The following is a 24,637-nucleotide window of genomic DNA, read 5'->3' as shown; positions in this document are numbered from 1 at the left end:
TCTCTCTAGGAATCTCCTGGGAGAAAAGAGGGCTAGAAAAGGCAGGGAGAAGCCTCCGTGGGATCTCTCTAGGAATCTCCTGGGAGGAAACAGGGCCAGAAAAGGCAGGGAGAAGCCTCCGTGGGATCTCTCTAGGAATCTCCTGGGAGGAAACAGGGCCAGAAAAGGCAGGGAGAAGCCTCCGTGGGATCTCTCTAGGAATCTCCTGGGAGGAAACAGGGCCAGAAAAGGCAGGGAGAAGCCTCCGTGGGGCCTATCTAGGAATCTCCTGGGAGGAAACAGGGCCAGAAAAGGCAGGGAGAAGCCTCCGTGGGATCTCTCTAGGAATCTCCTGGGAGGAAACAGGGCCAGAAAAGGCAGGGAGAAGCCTCCGTGGGGTCTCTCTAGGAATCTCCTGGGAGGAAACAGGGCCTCCATCCTCCCTATGGCTTCCTCATCACACACATTATTTGCTTTTACATTGATTCCTTTGGGAAAAAATGCTTCTTCTTACAAACTTTTCTACTTAAGAACCTGGTCACGGAACAAATTAAGTTTGTAAGTAGAGGTACCACTGTATATATTTGAAACAAAAATTATTATTATTTTTTTTTTAAAGAAAAATGTGAGAAACTCAATCCTGGGGTCTGACAGTTTTCATTGAAGGAAAATCTTATGTGACTGCTTTGCCAACAACAAATTATGAATGCAAATGGACATCTCCATTCAATCCAAAGATTCCGTGATAATTTTTCTCATTGGGGGGACCTGTGGCCAACTTACACATAGCAGAAAGATAATATGTCTATGGAGATTCTCAGTCATCCAGGTCATGGTTGTCCCAGAGGTGCTTTTTCAAGAGGCAACTGGACTTTGTCTTTTCCTTGAAAATGTTTCCTTTCTCATCCAAGAAACTTCCTCAGTTCATTTCTCATGCGGGAACCAAGAAGGTTTTTTGTATGAGAAGCAAAACGTCTTTAAATATGTGTGTATGTATTTTATATATTGGGGTTTTTCTTTTTAGACTTTTTAATGTAAAACTGTTATTTTAGATTTTAAATTATTAGATTTGTTACCATGTATTGTTTTTATCACTGTTGTGAGTCGCCCCGAGTCTACGGAGAGGGGCGGCATACAAATCTAATAAATAATAATAATAATAATAATAATAATAATAATAATAATAATAATAATAATAGATGAAAAATAAAAACAGTCCGCTTGGCTCTTGAGACAAAATGGACAGAAAGATAATAAGACTTTCATCCCGGCAGTGATCTGAAGTTGACAGATTTAATTGGGGCCATTCACAGACATCTGCAGTTTCGGTATAATAACCACTCACCTGAATATAACGCAACTTTTTCTGAACAATGAGAGGACCGCCAGAGTCACCTGCAAGCCAAAAGGAAAAGGGATTTAATCAAGGGCATGGAGTTGCATAGGGAGAGATCAAATTCATATAACTCCCAGGAATCAAAACAGATACGATCAGGTAAGCAGAAACGGTAGTAAAATTTTGGACAGGTATGCAGTACCAGTAGAAAATTTTTGATTTTTTTTTTTTTTTACCCTTTGGGCTCTGGGTATGTTTTTCTTATTGTAATAAATGAGGTTGAATGTGTATAATTTTAGAAGAGCTGTGCGTGCGTGTGTACAGACACATACAGTTTATATAGTAGATAGTGTATATTTTTGTATGTCTATGTGTAATATGTATGTACACATATTGCATATATACATAGAATTTAATAGTATATTTTGGATGTTCAGTAATAGTAAATAGATAGGGAAATTGTACCTCTTTGAGGCGAGGAGAGGCCAGGCACCTTAACCTTAACCCAAATCCTTGACGTGAGTGACATCAAGTTGGCCCCCTTTAAGCCAATTACATGACTTTTAAGCCACCCCCAGTCACATGATTACCAAGCCACTCCCACCTGGTCACATGGCCGGCAAGCCACATCCACAAAATTAGGCACGCCCACAGTGTGGTAGTAAAAAAATTTGCAGCCCTTCACTGAATCCAACTCATGGGAGAATTTCAGACAGGCATCAACATTCATTCATCTCACCTTTGCATGTATTGGGGTCCACCTCGGGATAAATCCCCCCCGTGCAGAGGAAGTTATCAGTTACTACGTCTTTGATATTGGTAACGTTTTTGTAGAATTTAGCATTCCGAGCATCTTGTTCACACTCCATTTTCTGGAAATAGAGAAAATTGAACATGTCATTAAAGATGATCATTAAGGGACATTGCACAATCATCACATTTAGCTCATTTGGAGTGGGGATTGTTTGAATGCAGTCTTTAAGAAGACCCAGTTCAGGGTATGTCTCTACTCATGGCATTGGTGCAGTCCACTGTCTCCTCTTTCCTGTCTTCAAGAGATGCTGCAAGGTGCCCCATGTTCGCTATTCAGCTCACCCAAATAACAGAAAATAGGATGGAAGTGACAGCTACATTAAAAATCCTGGTCCATCAAGCCTAATTTTCAGCTCTGAAGAATTTGGAAAAATCTATCTATCTATCTATCTATCTATCTATCTATCTATCTATCTATCTATCTATCTATCTATCTATCTATCTATTTTTATTTATTTATTTATTTATTAGATTTGTATGCCGCCCTCTCCGTAGACTAGATCTATCTATCTATCTATCTATCTATCTATCTATCTATCTATCTATCTATCTATCTACCTACCTACCTACCTACCTACCTACCTATTTTTATTTATGTATTAGATTTGTATGCCGCCCCTCTCCGTAGACTAGATCTATCTATCTATCTATCTATCTATCTATCTATCTATCTATCTATCTATCTATCTATCTATCTATCTTTCTTTCTTTCTATCTATCTATCTATCTATCTATCTATCTATCTATCTATCTATCTATCTATCTATTTTGTCAAACATGTACAAGATAGCAGGTATTGGTATAAACATAAACATAAGCAAAATAGGTACAGGTGAATTTGGAAAATAGGACAGTAAGACAGGGACGGTAGGCACACTGGTGCATTTATGCATGCCCCTTAGAGACCTCAGATATGGGGTGAGGTCGACTGTAGACAGTTTAAGGTTAAAGTTTTTGGAATTTGGGGAAAAAAAACACAGAGTCAGGTAGTGCATTCCAGGCATTGATCACTCTGTTGCTGAAGTCATATTTTCTGCAATCGAGTTGGGAGCGGTTTACATTGAGTTTGAATCTATAGTTGATCAAGGCTGACTCAGCCTTCCATCCTTCCGAGGTAGATAAAATGAGGACCCGGATTGTGGGGGCAATATGCTGGCTCTGTTAAAAAGTGCTATTGCTAACATGTTGTAAGCCGCCCTGAGTCTAAGGAGAAGGACATAAAAAAAATCAAATAAATAAATAAGTAAGTAAGTAAGTAAGTAATAAGTAAGGGTTGTGGTTGGTTCTAGGCCATCTCTTGTAGCTGGGGATTTTGATGTGGATCTGTGGGAGTCCTCTGTTTATAGAAGACCTGTCTGATTGCCAGCTGCCTCAGACAGTGAAGATGAATCACAAGCAGAGGCAGACAGTCGGGGGGGGGGGAGTCAGACAGAGGAATGGGTGCAGCCAGCCCACCAGCTAGTTCCCCATCTAGAGAGTCCTCAGACTCAGAAGGGGAAGACGTCGTGAATAACCCTATCTTGAATCTCTGCATGCGCAGGATCTTGGAAAGGGGGGAACAGCTGCGCAGGCACCAAAACAGATAATGGAGTGCAGCTGTTCAGAGGTTAATTACACTGCTGAAGCTCTGATAAATAAGGGAGGTTTGGAATGCTGGGTGTGGGCGTTTATCGTTAACATTTTGGAAGAAGAAGAAAGGGGATTTGAACAGTTTGCTTCTCTTTCAGGGTTTGCTTCTCTTTCAGGATTCCTGTGAACTCTGACACACTCCAGCCGGAAAAGGCTGTGTGATTTGGAGTGTGGAACTCTGGCTTTATTGATCCATAAATCACTCCTCTGCTCTGGCACAAGCCTCCACTTCAAGTGAACTGTTGGTGTGAGTAACTGTCACCTCTTGGGACTAAATAAAACAGTAATTGGTTTTTGCATTTAAAGCAGGCATTTTAGCCTCTGAACATAAAAGAGACTCCCTTGATTTCATGGCCGTGTTTTTGACTTCATTCTGAACTCGTGGGTGGCTAATTGCCATTAGCCAGGCCGAACAGTAAGTAAGTAAGTAAGTAAGTACGTAAGTAAGTAAATAAATAGTGTGCTCTTGTATTATTGCGGTTTGTACCGATGTCTATACCGATACCTACTATCTTGTACAAGTTTGACAAAATAAATAAGTAAATAATTATAAAAATTACATTCTATAACTCAGCCCATTTTTTTAAAGAATACAATAGAATAGAATTCTTTATTGGCCAAGTGTGACTGGACACAGCATTGTAATTGTCATTTCGATTTCTTTGATTCCCTTCCCAGAAAATAGCTATCCTCAGACAAGATAAAATCTTGACCATTTGACCCCCCCCCCCCCGGCTGCAGGTACCCCCTGGAGGTTATGTTTTTTTCCTATAAGAAAGTTTGCCTGTAAAAATATAGACATGTTCTAAAATCAAGATCAGGATTTTTCCTTTCTTCAGAACACTCTTATCTAATACAAGATTCAAACACCATTGAAACGGATGCAATAATCCAATGACGACCTTGGAAATAGATGTTATCCTTTGATAATCATTTAATTCCAGAAACACCTTGGAAAATATTTATTTGCGATTTTATTCAAAGGTGTGTGTGTTTGTTTGTTTGTTTGTTTGTTTGTCTGTGTGTGTGTGTGTGTATGTGTGTCTGTAAATATGTCCTTGCTATTAGCTGCCAGGGTCATTTATGTGAAACAAACAATCATATAAATCAGACCTGGGCAAGATGCGGCCCGAGGGCCGGATGCCCCCCCCCTGCTGTCTGTGACTGGCCTGCGGAGGTCAGTCCAACTTTTCTAGATAAGAACCGGGTGTTTAACATATAATATATAATATAATTATAATATAATTAACTCAGTTCTATCCAATAATTGGATAGAACTGAGTTAATTATATTAGTCTGGTCCTCTAAAACTATCCCAATTTCTCATGCGGCCCTATGGTAAAATTAATTGCCCACCCCTGATACAAATTCTCTACATTTATTATTCATTTAATGTATTCAATAGAGGCATTGGCTGACAAGGAAGGAAGGGAGGGAGGAAGGAAGGAAGAAAGGAAGGAAGGAAGGAGAGAGAAGGAAGGAAATTTGTATGCTGCCCCGAGTCTGGGGAGAGGGGCGGCATACAAATCCAATTAATAATAATAATAATAATAATAATAATAATAATAATAATAATAAAAGGAGGGAGGGATGGAGGAAGGAAAGGAAGGAAGAAAACAGGGAAAGAAGAAAAGAAAAAGGAAGGAAGGGAGGAAGGAAGGAAGGAAGGAAAGAAGGAAGGAAGGAAGGAAGGAAAGAAGACCTAATATATTGGAGTCCTCAGGTGTTAGATTTGACTTAAGTGAGCCTCACGCCACCTAATCTTGTTAAGGTTTCTTGCTGAAAGATCTTACCTTGTCACTATTCTTGACTTGAACAGGTCTGCGAACCAGCCCAGAACTAGAATCTTTCTTACAGTCACTTACAAAAAAAGAACGAATGTTTCCCACAGGTAGCAGCTCATTTTCTGTTGGACCAAACAATACAAAAAGAGCTTAATGGACTGCCAAAGGAAAATACATATATACTGCACATCTCCTAGTAAAGAGAGCAAAGGAACAGAGGAAGATGCTGGAGAAATCAGCAATCCCATGGACCAGTGATGGCCAGTTCAAGCAAGTGTTTCAAGTAAGCTGACCCAAGCCCAATTCATTCATGTACAAGATCGACTCATTCTAGGATACAGCGCAACACGTCGCAAGAAGGATACAAAGAAATCCAGAGAACAGGTTCAAAGAGGAGCCATAAAGGAATTCTGGGAGTTAAAGTCCACAAAGCTTGTCAAGTTTGAGAAATGTTACTCTGGGAGAAGATTTGGTGCCTAGGGAACCTACTGCCCTTCTGCCTCATGTTGGTTACTTTTTACTCTTACCATGGTCCCGGCATGTGGTTGTTGCAAGGGGTTTCCTCAGAGCTCGGGTTGTTCCTTGTGTACATGGTAAACAAATTGGCCTGTGGGGGAGAACACAGAACATGGAATAATGGGAAGGACCTCAGGGGGTCTTCTAGTTCAACCTCCTGCTTGAGCACAAGACCCACTATCAGAGTCCCCAATCCCCAGTCTAGGGACCCGCACTGGTCCGCAGCATGCCAGCAACTGGGCCACGCTAACAAGCAAAGACTGACGGCAAAAAAAGACCTCATGATCCATCTAGTCTGCCTTTATACTATCTTTTGTATTTTATCTTAGGGTGGATATATGTTTATCCCAGGCATGTTTAAATTCAGTTACTGTAGATTTACCAACCACGTCTGCTGGAAGTTTGTTCCAAGGATCTACTACTCTTTCAGTGAAATAATATTTTCTCACGTTGCTTTTGATCTTTCCCCCAACTAACTTCAGATTGTGCCCCCTTGTTCTTGTGTTCACTTTCCTATTAAAAACACTTCCCTCCTGGACCTTATTTAACCCTTTAACATATTTAAATGTTTCGATCATGTTCCCCCTTTTCCTTCTGTCCTCCAGACTATACAGATTGAGTTCATTAAGTCTTTCCTGATACGTTTTATGCTTAAGACCTTCCACCATTCTTGTAGCCCATCTTTGGACCCGTTCAATTTTGTCAATATCTTTTTGTAGGTGAGGTCTCCAGAACTGAACACAGTACTCCAAATGGGGTCTCACCAGCGCTCTATATAGCGGGATCACAATCTCCCTCTTCCTGCTTGTTATACTTCTAGCTATGCAGCCAAGCATCCTACTTGCTTTTCCTACCGCCCGACCACACTGCTCTCCCATTTTGAGACTGTCAGAAAATATAGAGTAGTGATCCCATGCCAAAAGGGTGTGTGCAGTAAAGGGCAGTCATTTGTGGCCCTACTAGAATGCTCTGGAGGGGGGGAAAGTGCACACAAGCACCCCCTTTCCACCTTCCTGCATATGCACAGGATGAATCAGCTTCTGCTCAGAGGGCGAGGGGAGTAGACAGAGCGGGCTCCCGCCAAGTGAGATCCTCCCTCATCCTCGCCCACTTCTGCACAGGTAAGACGGCACGGTCTGGAATGGAACGAGGGATGGGGGTGGGCGGAGGTGGTCTTACTTGTGCAGGGAGGATGGAGGATGGAGGAGGTCGCTCGGTGGAAGGGCAGTCTGTCTGTTCCCCTTACCTTCCGCTGCTGCAGCCGATTCGTCCTCTTTCAAAACCATATTTTGCCTTGACCCACATTTTGCCACTGCTGCCACCCTTAGGAGATGCAATCCATCCATCCACGTGCCCTGGAGTATTAATAGTGAACGGCGGCCTCCACTCTCCTGAAGGTGTTTGCTCTGTTCCTCAGCTTTTTAAAATTGCAACGAAAGCTTCCACTGATAGATAGCTGCCAGCAAACCTCTGGCTTCCACCAAAGCCCCGGGCGCTTCCTGGAAGTGCCACCATTGCCCAAGGTGCCATAGTGCCTGCCTGCTTTCTCTTCCAGGAGCTCTAAGGAGCGACCTGTCACATAGAAGTGAAAGGAGGCAGGGCCTCCTGCTAGGATAATTTCCCCTCAGAACAGTGAAGGGCTGCAAAAGTTTTTACTACCACACTGTGGGTGCGGCTTATTTTGTGGGTGTGGCTTGCCAGCCACGTGACCAGGTGGGAGTGGCTTGATGATCATGTGACCGGGGAGGTGGCTTGTGGGTCATGTGACTGGCTTAAAGGTGGCCAACTTGACGTCATTCACGTCAAGGGTTTGGGTTAGGGTGCGTGGCCCCTCCTTGCCGGAAAGAGATACAATTTCCCTATCTATTTACTATTACTAAACATGCACAATATACTATTTAATTCTATGTATATATGCCATATGTGTAAATACATATTACACGCAGGCACACAAAAATATACATTATCTACTATATAAACCAGGGGTCCCCAAACTTTTTACACAGGGGGCCAGTTTACTGTCCCTCAGACTGTTGGAGGGCCGGACTATAAAAAAACCCCTATGAACAAATCCCTATGCACACTGCACATATCTTATTTAAAGTAAAAAACAAAATGGGAACAAATACAATATTTAAAATAAGAAGTAATTAAGTAATAAAGTAATTTATACATTTTTATGAACAAGTAAATTTAAACTTAAATCAAGAAACTCCCTCCATTTTTCCTTCCTTCCTTCCTTCCCTCCCTCCCTCCTCTCTAGTTCTCTCTTCCCTCTCTTTTCTCTCTCATTTGTTTCATTTTCCTCTCCCTCGTTTTCTCTCCATAATTTTCTCATTTTTCTCTTTCTCTCTCTCTCTCTCTTTACATCTATCCCCCTTTCTCTCTTCCTCTCTATCTCTCCCTCTTTCTCTCTCTCTTCTCTTTCTTTCTGTCTCTTTCACTCACTCTTTCTCTCTCCCTCTTTGTATCTTCCTTTCTCTCTCCCTCTTTCACCCTCTTTCTCTTGCTTTCTCTCTCACTCTATTTCTATCTCTCCCTTTCCCTCTCTCCCTCCCTCTCCCTCTTTCTTTCTCTCTCACTCTATTTCTATCTCTCCCTCTTTCTCTCTCCCTCTCTATCTCTCCCTCTTTCTTTCTCACTCTATTTCTATCTCTCCCTCTCTCTCCCCCTCTTTGTATCTCTCCCTCTTCCTTTCTCTCTCCCTCTTTCACCCTCCCTCTCCCTCTTTCTTTCTCTCTCACTCTATTTCTATCTCTCCCTCTTTCTTTCTCACTATTTCTATCTCTCCCTCTTTCTCTTTCTCTCTCACTTTCTATCTTTCTTTCTCTCTCCCCTCCTTTTTTTCTCTCTCTCTCATACACCATGCTGGCAACAGAGAGAGAAAGAGAGAGCGAAGGGCGGCTTGCCAGTCCATGGCCCCCTGGATGAGCAGCGCTGCATGGCCCCAGCACTGGACTTCGCCGTCGCCTCCACCCCCGCCTCCACCCCCGTCCCGCTCTCCAGCTAACCCCCTGAATTCACCCGAACAGAGGCGGCGGCGGTTTCAAAGGACCAACATACAGTCCTTCTTGGTGCTGCATTGCTGCAGCCTCCAAATTCCGCTGCTGTTCTTGGGCATTGTTACTTCTAAGCTGCACTGAGAGAGAGAGCGAGAGAGAGAGCGGAGAGTACCGGACTTCACCGTCGCCTCCGCCCCTTTGGATTCTTTGCTGGAGAGCCGGACCGGGGCAGAGGCGACGGCAAAGTCCGGTGCTGGGGCCATGCGGGGCTGCTCTCCAAGCTAAGAGGCAGCAGTCACGTCCACCCCTTCGCCCTCTACGGTGCCCAGCGCCCAGCCCCATGCTGCCTCCGCCTCCTCCGCCGCCTCCTGGTAGCGCGCCCGACCTCTTCCTGCAGGAACGGGTGGTGGGGTGGAAGTGGTTGGACTTATCTACATGCGCGCCTGCTGATTGGGAAGAGGGGGGAAAAAATCTGCGCCTCCAAAGAGGGGGGGGAGAAAGAAAAAAAGAGCTCCAACTTGGCGGAAGGCAGGACAGGAAAACCGAGCGTGCTGCGGCAAGTTTGCTTGGCTTTCTGGGGCTTTTTTTTTCTCCCCCTCCACCACCCCCGTCTTTGCCGCTTAGGAGTGACACTCTCTCGGGCTTGTTTTGGATGCGGCGCAGATGAGGGGAAAAGCCCGGCTGCCCGGAAAAGCACATTTGAAAAGTCTCTGTGGAGAGCCAAAATCCCAACGAAGCTGCTTTTTTCTTCAGTAGTCCGTAAGCAGGCGAAGAAGAGGTTGAACTGGTTTTGCTAATTCACGCTTACGGCTTTTCCCCTCATCCGTGCCACATCCACAACAAGCCTGAGAGAGGGTCACTCCTAAGCGGCAAACAACATTCGGAAAGGGGTGGTGGAGCGGGAGAAAAAAAAGCCCCAGAAAGGAGTAGCCACCTATTCGCCAAGCAAACTTGCTGCAGCACGCTCGGTTCTCCCCTCCTGCCTTCCGCCAAGTTGGAGCTCTTTTTTTTCTTTCTCCCCCCCCCGCCCTACTCTCTTTGGAGGCGCAGATTTTTTTTCTTTCCCCTCTTCCAAATCAGCAGGCGCGCGTGTAGATAAGTCCAACCACTTCCACTCCACCACCCGTTCCTGCACGAAGAGGTTGGGCGCACTACCAGGAGGAGGAGGTGGCAGTGGCCTGGGGCCAGGCGCTGGGCGCCGTGGTGGGCAAAGGGGTGGACTCTTTGCTGGAGAGCCGGACGGGGGCAGAAGCGACGGCGAAGTCCGGTGCTGGGGCCATGCGGGGCCGCTCATCCAGGGGGGCGTGGACCGGCAAGCCGCCCTCCGCTCTCTCTTTCTCTCTCAGCACAGCTGAGGTAACAGTGCCCAGCGGAGCTCGGAGGCTGCAGCAACGCAGCGCCGAGAAGGACCAGCTGTTGGTCCCTTGAAGCCGCCGCCGCCTCCGTTCGGGAAAATTCAGGGGGGTTCCTGAATCTCCCGTCCATTCACCGCGGAGGATGAGGTGAGGAGGAGACGGTGCAGAGGCAAGGGGCGGGGAGAAAAGCGGGCCTGCAAGGGGCCAATTGCAGGCCCGCTTTCCTCCCCACCCCTTGCCTCTGCACCGCCTCCTTGCTCAGCAGCAGCCCGCGGTGAATGGACAGGAGATTCGGGAGCTTATTATATCTATTGATAAAATCTCGTGTGCTCCCTGCGGGCCGGATAAATCGCCTCGGCGGGCCGCATCCGGCCCGCGGGCCGTAGTTTGGGGACCGCTGATATAAACTGTAGGTGTATGTACACACATATGCACAGCTCTTCTAAAATTATATACATTCAACCTCATTTACTGTGATAGGAAAAACAGAGCCAGAGTCCAGAAGGGAAAAAAAGGAAAAAAATTCAAAATTTTACTACCAGTTCTGTGTACCTGACCAAACTTTTTCTGCCGGTTCTGTGTACCTGACCATACCCAAAGGAGCTTATCACTGCCTTATAAACAGTTCTCTGGAGAGAGGGTGCAAATAAGTGGTGGGATTCAACTGGTTTAACAACTAGTTCGCTTAACCCCCACTTTGCAAGCCACCCAACAAGGAAAGGCTGAGTAGAGGCCACGTGAGGTGAGGCAGGTCAAGTTGGCCACACCCTCATAGTCACATGACCACCCACCCATGCCTGCCCAGCCGTTCATTAGGCCAGAGAACCGGTTGTTAAATTATTTGAATCCCACAAGAGATAAATAGCCCAGAGAGATAAATATCTGCCCCTACCTAGGATCGAACTCATAGCCTCCTGACTGTGAGGCGAGATCCCCACCCCTAGGCCATGGCGCCACTCACTGATTTAAGACATGTCATCTCATCAATTTGCCTTTTAAATATGAAACAACCAGCTTGTCTTTGAAAGACCGAGGTTAAAAAGCATTTGTGTAACTAAATCAGAACCAATATTTTGATTTCAATCTTCCTTTGAGACAGAATTGCAAGGGCTCTGCCATCTCTCTCTCGCTCTCTTCCTGCAAGATCTTACCTTGCATGGACATCGAATGTAACTTTTTTTTTAAGTTTTATCAGGGCGACATCATAATCATAGAATTCAGGGATTCCGCGTTTTTCCAGCTTTTTGATATTGTAGTTTGGGTGGAGTCGAATGAGAGCCACACGGTGCTGTTCCTTGCCTAGGGAACAGGAAAGTAAAACACAGACTTAGGCTGTACAGCTTATCACCACATGGTGGGACCATCGATCGACCCCTGCCTACTTGGTTAGTCTGAAACAGAAAGCCAGGCATGGTTTTTTTCTTCCTGGTCAACTGACCCTGCTATCAGTTTCCTCTCTAAAGATAATTGGGCTTACTGCTTACCAATTGAGACTGTGATCAGGTCATCGGTATCATCGATAGTGAAACAGTGAGCTGCTGTCAAGATAAAATACTCAGAAACGAGGGTTCCTTTGCAGTAGTCAAACCCTCCTCTCGAAGGACGCTGTGATTGGAAGAGAAAAATCACCTTGAGTAAGTCACAAAAGCATCCTTCAGATCGCGCAGAATGCAGCTGCGAGAGCAATCATGGGCTTCCCAAGGTATGCCCATGTTACACCAACACTCCGCAGTCTGCATTGGTTGCCGATCAATTTCCGGTCACAATTCAAAGTGTTGGTTATGACCTATAAAGCCCTTCATGGCATCGGACCAGAATATCTCCGGGACCGCATTCTGCCACACAAATCCCAGTGACCGGTTAGGTCCCACAGTGTTGGCCTTCTCCGGGTCCCGTTGACTAAACAATGTCGTTTGGCGGGACCCAGGAGAAGAGCCTTCACTGTGGTGCCCCCAACCCTCTGGAACCAGCTCCCCCTGGAGATTAGAACTGCCCCCACCCTCCTTGCCTTTTGTAAAGCTCTTAAGACCCATCTCTGCTGATACATCTCCCCCGGGCCTATACAGTTTATACTATGTGTGTATGTTTGCTTTTAATAATGGGTTTTTTAGTGTTTTTTAAATTATTAGATTTGTTCTTATATTGTCTTTATTGTTGTTGTGAGCCGCCCCAGGTCTGCAGAGAGGGGCGGCATAAAAATCTAATAAATAATAATAATTAATAATAATAATAATAATAATAATAATAATAATAATAATAATAATCCTACATAGATTTCCTTGAAAATAATTCTCACTACATTTACTAGGATTTATTTGCCATTCAACATTGACTGAAGAATTTGTATTACAGTGGTACCTCTACTTAAGAACGCCTCTACTTAAGAACTTTTCTAGATAAGAGCCGGGTGTTCAAGATTTTTTTGCCTCTTCTTAAGAACCATTTTCTACTTAAGAACCTGAGCCCGGGAAAATTTCCCAGGAGATTTGAGAGCGGCATGAAGGTCTGGCCATTCCCACCTTCAGGGTGGTCAACAACATCAGTATTTTGCCCCAACAATCTGGGTCCTTATTTTACTGACTTTGGAAGGATGGAAGGCTGAGCCAAACCTGAGTCGGTCTCGATCGAACTCCTGGCAGTGGGCAGAGTTAGTGGGCATACTACATTATAATCACTGCGTCACCATCTTCCTAAAAGTAATATTAGATAATTAGCCTGTACCAGAGGTGGGCTCCTCCCAGTTCAGACCGGATCTCCCGAATAGGTAGCAACCTGCTGGGTATTTCACTGAACTGGATTGGCTGGTGCCAGCCCGTGGGCACTGCCATCTTTTTTCTGAATTTTTTGCAATCTTTTTTAGTGTTTTGAAGGTTTATTATTTTTATTATTGTTGTTGTTATTATTATTGTTGTTGTTATTGTCATTATTATTATTATTGTTATTATTATTATTGTTGTTGTTATTATTATTGTTGTTGTTGTTGTTGTTATTATTATTATTATTATTATTATTATTATTATTATTAATTAGATTTGTATACCGCCCTTCTCCAAAGACACTCGGGCAGCATTTTTTTTTCTGTTTTCCTGTTCTGCTGCTTGTAAAAGGTTCTTGAATAATAATAACTTCTTGTTGTAAGCTGCCCAGAGTCCTCCGGGAATTGGATGGTATATAAATTATATTAATAAACAATAAATTAAATTGATAATAAATAACAAATAAAGGATAATAGTTGTAGCTCAGTGTTGAAATGAGGGGTTCTTGTTGCTCTCTGAGCTGGATTGTTTTCAAGCATTTAGCAGTCTTAGATGGTTCCTTGGGCCCTGCTAACTATATCCTACTTGTAAGGAGGTGGTTGTGTTCTATGTGTTCCACTCAGATGCGGAATGACATGACAAGAAATAACAATCACTTAGACCAGGGTGTCAAACTCAAGGCCCATAGGGGCCATCCTGAAAAATGTAAGGGGCAGTCAGCCCGCCTTGCTTTGGCCCAGTCTACCCACCCTGCTTTGGCCAGGCCTATCCAATGTGAATGAGAAATAGGCCAACGTGGTTTCGGCCCAGTCTACCCAATGTGAATAGGAAACATACCAGCAATTTGAGGAGTGGTGTCAAGCTGGCCACACCCACCCAGTTCCCCCCCCCCCCCTGAGGTCAAACACAGCCCTGATGTGGCCTTCAATAAAATTGAGTTTGACACCCTTGTCTTAGACCAGGGGTAGGCAAAGTTGGCTCTTCTATGACATGTGGACTTGCTAGCATGATTGCCTCATGAATTCTGAGATTTGAAGTCCACAAGTCAGAGAAGAGCCAACTCTGCCTACCCCTGTCTTAGACCAAAAGCATGCACAATTACAGACAAAGAGAGACGGTAAAATAAATTCCTTTCTCTCTCTGTATCACAATGATCCCTGGTGATTGGTAAGTCACCGGCTAGTGGGTGCTACTGAATTTGCTTCTCCAATAAAATAATATCAACATCAAGGAAAAAAAACACCATGCCTCTCTATTGTACATTGATTATATTGTCTGCAAGTATTATTTATTTATTTATTTATTTATTTGTTTGTTTGTTTGTTTGTTTATTTATTACTAAGACAAGGGTGTCAAACTCAATTTTATTGAAGGCCACATCAGGGCTGTGTTTGACCTTGGGAGGGGGGGGGGCAACTGGGTGGGTGTGGCCAGCTTGACACCACTTACTTACTTACTTACTTACTTATTTATTTATTTAACTTATATGCTGCCCAATCCCATAGGACTCAAGAGCGGCTCACCACAATAAGAAGGAAAACCAGATGAGGAAAGGGTATAACATCTTATAACATATATAACACATACAAAGCCCTACATGGCATTGGACCAGATTACTTACGGGACCGCCTTCTGCCACATAAATCCCAGTGGCCACTTAGGTCCCACAGAATTGGCTTTCTCCAGGTCCTGTCAACCAGACAATGTCGTTTGTCAGGGCCTAGGGAAAGAGCCTTATCTGTGGGGGGCCCAGCCCTTTGGAATCAGCTCCCCCCAATGATTCGTACTGCCCCCACCCTCCTCACCTTCCACAAGAGTCTTAAGACTCACCTATGTTGCCAGGCCTGGGGCAATTAGATCAAGCCCCCGTGCCCAATAAATGTGATGCACGGTGTGATTGGATTGTCTGATTGAGTAATTTATAGGGTTTTTAGCTGTAGTTTTTTAATGTATTAGATTTGTTTTGTACGCTTTGTTTCTATATTTATTCCGTGAGACGCCCCGAGTTTTCAGAGAAGGGATGCATACAAATAAATAAAAAAAAATAAAAATAAAAATAAATAAATAAAAAATAAAAATAAAATAAAAAAATAACAACAACAACAACAACAACAATAATCTTGGAGAAAAAAAGAATAGTCCTTGACTTACAGCAGTTTATTTCATGACCATTCAAAGTTACAACGCTACTGAAAAAGGTTGTTTATGCCCATTTTCCACAACATTTACCGTTGCATGGTCACAAGAGCAAAATTCAGACACTTGGCAACTCACTCACATTTATGAGGTGAATGTGGCTTCCCCATTGAGGTTGCTTGTCGGGATTGTATGACCCTGTGGGAAACTGCGACAGTCAGTTGCCAAATGTCCAAATTTAGATCCCATGGCAGTAGCGATGTTGCAATAGTCATAAGAATGAAGAATGGCCATAAGTCACTTTTTCAGTGCTGTTGTAACTTTGAGGACCACCTGTGTAACCAGAGAAGTCCTGCTGTCTTCGGTGCTACTGGTGCGCTGTCTAAGGTCGGCGTGGGCACGTGCGCATCCGGTGGGTGTAAGCACACCCATTGGTGTGACATTTGGCTGCTGGACATGCGAAGCAAGTGAAATCTTTCATGAGGAGCGCGTGCGAGTGAGATTTTGGTGATTTTCGCCAATAAAATCGCTGAAATCTCATTCGTGTGAGTGTCTTCACACAAGATTTTGTTTGATGCGCACGTGTCGGGAGTGTGCAGCTGCACACGCATCTCCAAAATCACTACCGGAACTTAGCATCTTACCGTTCTGGTAGCAACCCATCCCATCACTGTGTAACTAAAGAAAGTGTTCTTCCCTGAGCTCAGTTCTGTTCTTACCCTGATGGTGATCTTGATATTCCAGGGATTCATCATTTGATCTTCTACCTTGTGTTCTTTTGCCAAGCCACACATAGACAAAACTTCACTCTCATCTGGAAAGAGAAAGGCACTTTTCTCAGACCTTGGAGTTTTCTACAAGCTGAAACCCTAATGACTTGGAGGCTAGGCAAGGAACTATGACTCAAAAATTCCTTGAAATGGATAAGAAGCGTAAATGGGAAGATTAGGTAGCTATGGGAAGTCACACCCCACAGAAAAATGGAAATGAGGTAAATTCTGGAAAGGTGGGTCCTTAAGCAGGGAGGCTCAGTAGTTAAAATGCTGGGTTTGTCGGTGTGACGTCTACCTTGGACAGCTCCTCTGACTCGTTGTCAGAGGTCGGCTGGAAGGAGGACAAGCTCATTTCTGGCATGTCAGGAACTGGGTTAATTACCTGTAATTACTCTGAACTGCCAGCTGAAAGAGATTTAGGCTTCAGCTGGGGACAGTTTCCAGGGAAGTGAAGAGGAGGAGGAGGAGCTGCTTTCCATGGTGGATCCAAAAGCACACAGGACAGAGAAAAGACAAGAGCAAAGGAGATCTGCCAGATTTCTAAAGAGAAAGCCCCGCCTTTCATGATGGGATGCATTGGAAAGCTATTTCTCACGGCAGGCAGAAGGAGGAATTGCTAGGAACAATGTATTTGGGTTATGACTGTATTTGTTCATGCTTCATGGACCAGAATACCTCCGGAACCGCCTTCTACTGCACAAGTCGCAGTGGCTGATAAGGTCCCACAGAGCTGGCCTTCTCCGGGTCCCGTCGACCAAACAATGTCGTTTGGTGGGCCCCAGGGGAAGAGCCTTCTCTGTGGTGGCCCCGACCCTCTGGAATCAACTCCCCCCTGGAGATTAGAACAGCCCCCACCCTCCTTGTCTTTCGCAAGTTATTCAAGACCCACCTATATCGCCAGGCATGGGGGAACTAAGACATCTCCCCCAGGCTTTCTTATATTTTATGTTTGGTATGTATGTGTTGTATGGTTTTTAACAGTTGGGGTTTTTTATATAATTTTTTATTATTAGATTTGTTCCATTGTTGTACTGTTTTTATTACTGTTGTGAGCCGGCCCGAGTCTTCGGAGAGGGGCGGCATACAAATCTAATAAATTATTATTATTATTATTATTATTATTATTATTATTATTAATTATTCCTGCTTGACTTGGAAACTCTAATTTTACATATAACAACCACAGCAAGAATTATATATGCGCAAACCTCGAAACAGGAAATCGTTCCAACAATGTTTAATTTAATAAGTAAAATATATGAGGTAGTAGAAATGACAAAGCTTACATATGAACTACAGGACAAAGATATTAAGGAATTCCACAAAACGTGGGGCAGGTGGTATATCTGGATTGCCAAAAATAAAATAAAAGAACAATGTGAATAACGAGAAAGTTATTCAAGTTATTAAATTTGGAGAGAAAAATTAAATTGTCAATAAGAGGAAATATTGTTACTACGTATAAGGCACTATTATACCATAGAGAAAATGAAAATAATTTTATAAAAACGGATATGTTAACGGAAAAGTCAACAAGAGTATGTGTAATAATTAACAAAGGGAAAATACTGCTATAAATGAATGAGCTGCAAAATCTAGTAGGTGTAAATGTTAAGCTCTGATATCCAAATAATCCATGTATAAAGCATAATGCTTTATTTTTGAGTGTATATATGTTATCATCATCTTAGTATTACTATTATTATTATTCTTTCCTTTACAGAATCACATGTATATACATTATGTAAACGTTGCATTGTTGTTTTGTCTTTTTTCGGTTTTTTTAAATGTATATAATTAATAAAGTATTTTTTTTAAAAAAGGAAACTCTAAACCTCTCTTGTTGAGTGAGCTCTCATGGACACACTTTCAGTTTTGCCTGAGAGCTTTAAGTTTGTTTGGTGCACTTACTTGTTGGGGTAACTTTCTACTGTTTTATGGCCTATTGGCTATGGCCTTGTGGACTAATCCTGGCCTTTGTTTGGGAGAGTTCTGAGGATGGGTAAAGGGAACTGCTGGGGAACTTTAATCTATAAAACACACGTGAATGAGTGAGGCAGCACAGTTGGCTGGAAAGCTGACAGCTCAGGTTCAAGACCCAAGCTCCATGCAACTAGGTGAGTTCCTGTCCTCATCCCAGCTCCTGCAACCTAGTGGTTCAAAAGCCTGTAAATGCGAGTAGATAAATAGGTACCACTTTGGTGGGAAGTTAACAGCATTCTATGATGTCATGCCAACCACATGGCGTGGAAATATCTTCTGATAGCACTAGCTCAATGGCCTTGAAATGGGGATGAGTATGGCCCCCTGTACTTAGCAACAACTAGTGGAGTAAAATCCACAAGGTTCCGAAACACAATAGTTTTCCGAGAAGGTTTACAAGCCTTACAGAAGCATGCAAACAAATCAACAAAAGGTAGATTGAAATTACCAATCATGCCATCAAAGGATTTTTGCAGGTCTGTAATATTCTTTAATATGAAGAAATGGTCCTCCTTAGCTTTCTTTGATGCCAAAGCATTCAAGGTCCTCAAGTTGATTTCATTTCCAACAGCAAAGACATAAACATCTGCAAGCAAGGATGGATAAAGACATAGGTTGGAAGGAAGGACTAATTTTCCTGCCCCCAAAAAGGCAACAATAGTTTGTAGTTGTGAATTCTTAATAAAGTACAGTGGTACCTCTACCTAAGAACACCTCTACTTACGAACTTTTCTAGATAAGAACCGACTATTCAAGATTTTTTTGCCTCTTCTTAAGAACCATTTTCTACTTACAAACCCGAGCCTCTAAAACTGTAACCGGAAAAGACAGGGAGAAGCCTCCATGGGGCCTCTCTAGGAATCTCCTGGGAAGGAACAGGGCCGGAAAAGATGGGGAGAAGCTTCCATGGGTCCTCTATAGCAGAGGTCCCCAACCGCCGGTCCGCGGACCGGCACCGGGCCGTTGGGGGTTTTCAGCCGGTCCGCGGCGCCAGGGCCCCCTCGGCCTTTCCGCACCACCAGCGGCGCTCCCCCCGCCAGCCAGCCAAGCCCCGCGCCCGCCGGAACCGGCTCCTCGCTCTCCCCCCGCCGCCCGCCGCGTTTGCAGGAGGTGGGGAGGGTCGGGCGGCCCGCCAAGGCCAGGAGGGATGCCACTGCCCCCCCCTTCCCTCTCTCCGCCCGCCGCTGCGCCTCCTTGACGCCGAGAGGAAATGCCGGCAAAGGCTTTTCTCAGCGGAGGTCTTCAATGTCAGGGGCGCACGGGCGGTTGCACGCGCTCCCTATCTCCCTGCTAGCCCACTCGGAGTATTCAAAATAAGAAAAACCTTTGCCGGCGAAGGCTTTTCTTATTTTGAATATAAGCAGGGAGATAGGGAGCGCGTGCAACCGCCTGTGCGCCCCCGGCATTGAATATCACCTTCGCCGGCCCCACCTCTCCTGCAAACCCCCTTGCTGAGAGCCCGGGGCGAAAGTGCTCTCGCAAAGGTGAGGCGGGCAGGGCGTGCGCGCGTCACCGCTGAGAAGAACGGAGAACGAGAGTGAGTGATAGCAACAGACAGCAAGATAGAGAGAAAGTGAGAAAGAGAGAGTGAGAGAAAGGGGGGGAGAAAGAGATAGCAAGAGAGAGAACAAGAGAGAGAAAGAGCGTGAGAAAGAAAACAAGAAAGAGTGAGAGAGAGAGAAAGCAAAAGAGACAGAAAGAAAACAAGAGAGAGAAAGTGAGAAGAGAGAGAAAGAGGGGGAGACAGAGAGAAAGAGAGGGAGAGGGAGAAAGAGAGAGGGAGAGGGGGGAGAGATAGCAAGAGAGGGAGAGAGAGAAAGAGAGAGGGAAAGGGGGGAGAGATAGCAAGAGAGGGAGAGAGAGAAAGAGAGAGGGAAAGGGGAGAGAGGGGGGAGAGAAAGAGAGAGGGAGAGAGAGAGGAGATAAAGGAAGAGGAGAGAGAGAAAGGAAGAGAAAGAAAGAAAGAGGGATAGAAAGAGAGAGAGAGTGAGAGATGCTCAGTGAGCCTTTCTTTGAAGTTGCCTTTCTTTCTTTCTCTTTCTTGCTTTCTTTCTTGCTCTTTTTCTTTCTCTCTTTTACCTTCCCTTCCTCTATTTCTTCTTTTCTTTCTCCTTCCTACCTTCTTCCCTTACTCTCCCCTTTCATAAGTTTCCTTGCTTCCTTCCTCTGTTCCTGTCCCTTCCCCCCTTCTTTCTTTCTTTCCTTCCTTCCTTTCCTCCCTCCATTTCTTGCTTTCCTTTTCCTTCCTCCCTTCTTTCCTCCCTCATTCCCTTCTTTCACTCCTTCCTCTCTTACTCTCCCCTTTCACACCTTTCCTTGCTTCCTTTGCACCCTTCTTCTGTTCCTGTCCCTTCCCTCTTTCCTTCCTTCCTTCCCACCCTCCGTCCATTCATTCACCCATTCCTCTCTTGATCGCCCCTTTTACGGCGCCGCTGACAGCTAGCCCCCCCCCCCCACCGGGCCATGGAAAACTGGTCTAGCTTAAAGCCGGTCCCTGGTGCAAAAAAGGTTGGGGACCTCTGCTCTATAGGAATCTCCTGGGAGGAAACAGGGCCTCCTGTTTGGTTTCCCCAATCGCTCTGGACTGCCAAAGCCTCCTTAAGCGCCACTGAAAGGCTCCTCTGGCAGCCCAGAAAAGCCCGAGATGGCCGGGATTAAAGGGGGAATGGCAAGAAACTGGCTGGGCCTTCATGCCGCTCTCAAATTTTCTGGGATATTTTTCTAGGCTCGGGTTCTTAAGTAGAAAAGGGTTCTTAAAAAGAGGCAAAAACAAATCTTGAACACCTGATTCTTATCTAGAAAAGTTCTTAAGAAGAGGCGTTCTTAGGTAGAGGTACCATTGTACAAGGTTTGTACTGTGCATGTATTCACATACCCATGAGGTGCACCTGTTGGCATGGGAGGAAACCAACTGTCAGCAAGGTAAATTGGAACCCACCACAGCCAACAATTCTTGCCTGACACCTGCACAATTCTAGGATCATCAGAATCACTCAATTATTTGTTCCTTCTTCTCCCAATAGTTCCATTCCCCCTGGCAGATACAGTACATGCTTCCTCAAGGCAAATGTACTCTCTTCAGCTTGTTTGCTAATTTCACTGGGTGTTATATTCAACCAGGAATGCAAAATTACTCTCTATTGTCCCTTGGGTTAAGATTAGTGTTGGGCGAAGCCAACGAAGTTCGGGTTCCGCGAACTCACCCGAACTTTGCCGTGAAGTTTGGGTGAGTTCGCCGAACCCGAACCTGAACCCGAACCTGAACCCGAGCAGCAACAAGCTGCTGCGGTGTCCTTTTCTGTAAAAATAAACAAGGAGGTGGGGAATTCCCCACCTCCTTTTGCTTCCTTTTATTTTTACAGAAAAGGATACCACAGCGGCGCTGCAAGCAAATGTAGGTGGGGAATCCCACGATGGGATTCCGGGGGCGGGGCTTTGACATCATGGAGACTCCTTCCTCACTGTTTCAGCCGGCCAGGAAGTAGTCTCCGTGATATCAAAGCCCCGCCCCCGGAATCCCATCGTGGGATTTCCCACTTCCTTTTGCTTGCAGCGCCGAAAGCAAAAGGAGGTGGGAAATCCCACGATGGGATTCCCCACTCTCCTCCCGGGCATCGTCGTTTTGCGATGTTCGAGCGAACGCCAAATCTGAACCCAAACTTTACCCGAACTTTTAAAAAAGTTCGGGTTCGGCATGCCGAACACTGCAAAGTTCGGCACGAAACCAAACTTTGCAAGTTCGGTTCGCCCAGCACTAGTTAAGATGCCACTAAGTTAATCAGATGCTTACAGAATTTAAAACACTGGATCTGTAATTTCTGACGTTGGCCTATAATAGTGATGGTGAACCTATGGTATGAATGCCACAGGTGGCACGCAGAGCCATACCTGCTGGCACATAAGCTGTTGCCCTAGCTCAGCTCCAACATGCATGTGTGTGCTGGCAGCTGATTTTTGGCTTGCACAGAGGCTCTGGGAGGGCGTTTTTGGCTTCCAGAGAGCCTCCGGGGGGATGTTGAAGGGCGTTTTTACCCTCCCCTGACTCCAGGGAAGCCTTTGGAGCATGAAGAGGGAGAAACACAACCCTACTGGGCCTATTAGAAGTTGGGAAACAGGCTATTTCCGGCCTCCAGAGGGCCTCCAGGAGAGCGGGGAAAGCTGTTTTCGCCCTCCCCAGGCATTGAATTATAGGTGTGGGCACTCATGCAATAGCGTGCCCCCACACTCTTTCGGCACTCAAGGAAAACAAAGCTCGCCATCACTGGCCTATAATATTGGCAGAAAGTCTTATCACAGGGAAATGAGGCCAAACATTGTGAAATTATGGTTTAAAGTATTTTTCTCCCCATTTCTTTCCTGATGCATAGATTGTCGGAACTTACCTAAGAATTCGTTGCGAGAATTGGAGCCAGATTTCTTAATCCTAAGGAATTCCTTAATATTTTCAAGGACGGGACCTGGCTCCCCGCCCATGTTGTGGCGACCTAAAAGTTGAAAGTAGGAGTTACTATATGGTAGAAGTGATCAAGTTGCCTTTCAAAACTCTGACTGGGGTGTGGCCAAAATTGCAACACTACGGTTGTTGAAGAAGAGAGGCACTAGTGACTAGTCAGTGGTTGATGAGGGGGCTTGCAATCTCCCCAGGGAGCCACCACCAGCCTCTGAGCCATCAGCAGTGGAAGATGACTTTGTCACCATTAGCTGAGACGGCCATGATTGGAGCAATTGAAATTGAGTGATTATGGTTTGGCTGGGTGACAAGATCTAAGCATTTGTGCTGTTGCTAGATTTTTTATTTTTATTTATTTTATTTATTTTGTCAAACACATATTAGATAGTACATATGAGTATAAACATAAATTCAATACATGAAATGTATACAAATAAAAATAAAAGGGTACATTAGGATAGGGACAGTTACAGACCTTTTAGGACTAGGGTGACTTCAACAATAGACAATCTAAATTTAAACTTTTTGGGGTATAACTTGATTTTTTTGTATCTTTGTTCTAAATAATGCTTTTATCTATAAGTTCAAATGGAGAAGGCTAAAAGAAATATGGACCTTACAGATTTAGAGTTGGCAGGATTGATGAGTGAAGATTGATGGAGATTGGGAATGGATTTATTATATCCAATTATAAAACAATTTTGACTGGGCTTTTTTGGAAAGATAGATCAACTTTGGAGAACGGACTTACTATATTTAATCAGACAACAACTGATAAGATATGTTATTAGGGAGTAAATCAGGATATTTGATATTCATCCAGGATAGATCAGAGATAAATGTGGTGGTGATTTGGAATAGATAAAGAAGTCATGGAAAACTTTCTGCAAATTAAATATAATAATAGATTGTTAACATAGTGGAAATGTTAGTTCCCCTCTCTTGCAAATTGAACCCCAGATTTTTAAAATTCTACCTCTATTTTCAATTGCAATAACCTGTCAGCTATCTACTATATTAAGAATAGTTAACAGGCCTAGCAACAGAAAAAAAATTAAACTTTCAAAATCTGTTAACAATCTTTTATTGTATTTAATTTGCAGAAAGTTTTCCATGACTTCTTTATCTATTCCAAATCACCACCACATTTATCTCTGATCACAGATATATGTGTATGTTTGTTTGTGGGTTTTGTTCTTTTTAATTAATATTTTAAAATTCTCTTGTTTTGCTTTTGTACAATTTTTTAGACTGTAATGTTTTGCATAAAAAAGGTTATTTAGAAAATGTGGGTGGAGATTTACACATACAGGTTTGAACCTGTGGGTTCTGGATTCTGGAAAATGATAGGAAAAAGGATAACAATGTAAAAAAACTTTTCCTTAATATACATATTAAAAAAAAATTGAGCCCTAACTTTTATTTAAATTGCAGAGTAAGGAATTATATTAGTTAAATGAATAGCATAAAGTTTCTTTCCAGTGGTGGGATTAATTTTTTTAAACTGCCGGTTATGTGGGTGTGGCTTGGTGGGCGTGGCATTGCTTGGTGGGCGTGGCAGGGGATGGATACTGCAAAATTTCCATTTCCTCCCCACTCCAGAGGACGGTTACTGAGCCACTCCGAGTCCTTGGAGAGGGGTGGCATACAAATCTAAATAATAATAATAATAATAATAATAATAATAATAATAATAATAACAACAACAACAACAACAACAACAACAACAACAACAACAACTCATAATTTCCACTACCAGTTCTCCAGAACTGGTCAGAACCTGCTGAAAACCACCTGTGGTTCTTTCCAACAACTACTTAAGTAGCTTCCCTATTAAATATTAAAAAGTAGCTGCAAAATTTTTTTTTGTGTGTGTGTGTATGTGTTTGTTTTCCTCACCATCACTCAGGAGGATGATCACATGACGTGTGGAATTGGAAATAGGAGGAGGATTTAACCCACGTCTCCTCTCATCAGCTTCCTGGGTAATCATCATTTCATAGACGGCCTTAAAGGCTTTATTGATATTGGTTCCTGACTTTATCTTATGATCTAAAGAAGAAAAAAAGAAGAAATAAAAGGAGAAAAATGAACACAATTATTTGCGGTTGGCTAGCTTCAGCAA

General features: G+C 43.9%; 1 protein-coding gene across 1 annotated transcript in view; it reads right to left on the bottom strand.

Moving 5' to 3' along the window:
* LOC139160108 (complement factor B-like) overlaps positions 1 to 24,637 on the bottom strand; it is a 51,269-nt gene that overhangs the window by 774 nt on the left and 25,858 nt on the right. Inside the window, exons 8-17 of the mRNA XM_070737645.1 lie at positions 24,412 to 24,564; positions 22,445 to 22,546; positions 18,511 to 18,648; positions 16,026 to 16,120; positions 11,899 to 12,019; positions 11,566 to 11,713; positions 6,069 to 6,148; positions 5,551 to 5,663; positions 2,055 to 2,187; positions 1,325 to 1,374 (exon numbers count right to left, since the gene is read on the bottom strand). Of these exons, the coding sequence (XP_070593746.1) occupies positions 1,325 to 1,374; positions 2,055 to 2,187; positions 5,551 to 5,663; positions 6,069 to 6,148; positions 11,566 to 11,713; positions 11,899 to 12,019; positions 16,026 to 16,120; positions 18,511 to 18,648; positions 22,445 to 22,546; positions 24,412 to 24,564 (1,133 nt within the window). The remainder of the gene's footprint in view (positions 1 to 1,324; positions 1,375 to 2,054; positions 2,188 to 5,550; positions 5,664 to 6,068; positions 6,149 to 11,565; positions 11,714 to 11,898; positions 12,020 to 16,025; positions 16,121 to 18,510; positions 18,649 to 22,444; positions 22,547 to 24,411; positions 24,565 to 24,637) is intronic.

The sequence above is a fragment of the Erythrolamprus reginae genome, chromosome 2 (assembly GCF_031021105.1).
Source record: "Erythrolamprus reginae isolate rEryReg1 chromosome 2, rEryReg1.hap1, whole genome shotgun sequence".
In the NCBI taxonomy this organism is placed as follows: Eukaryota; Metazoa; Chordata; class Lepidosauria; order Squamata; family Dipsadidae; genus Erythrolamprus; species Erythrolamprus reginae.
Note: the sequence above shows the minus strand (reverse complement) of the source record. Positions and strands in the feature narration are given on the sequence as shown.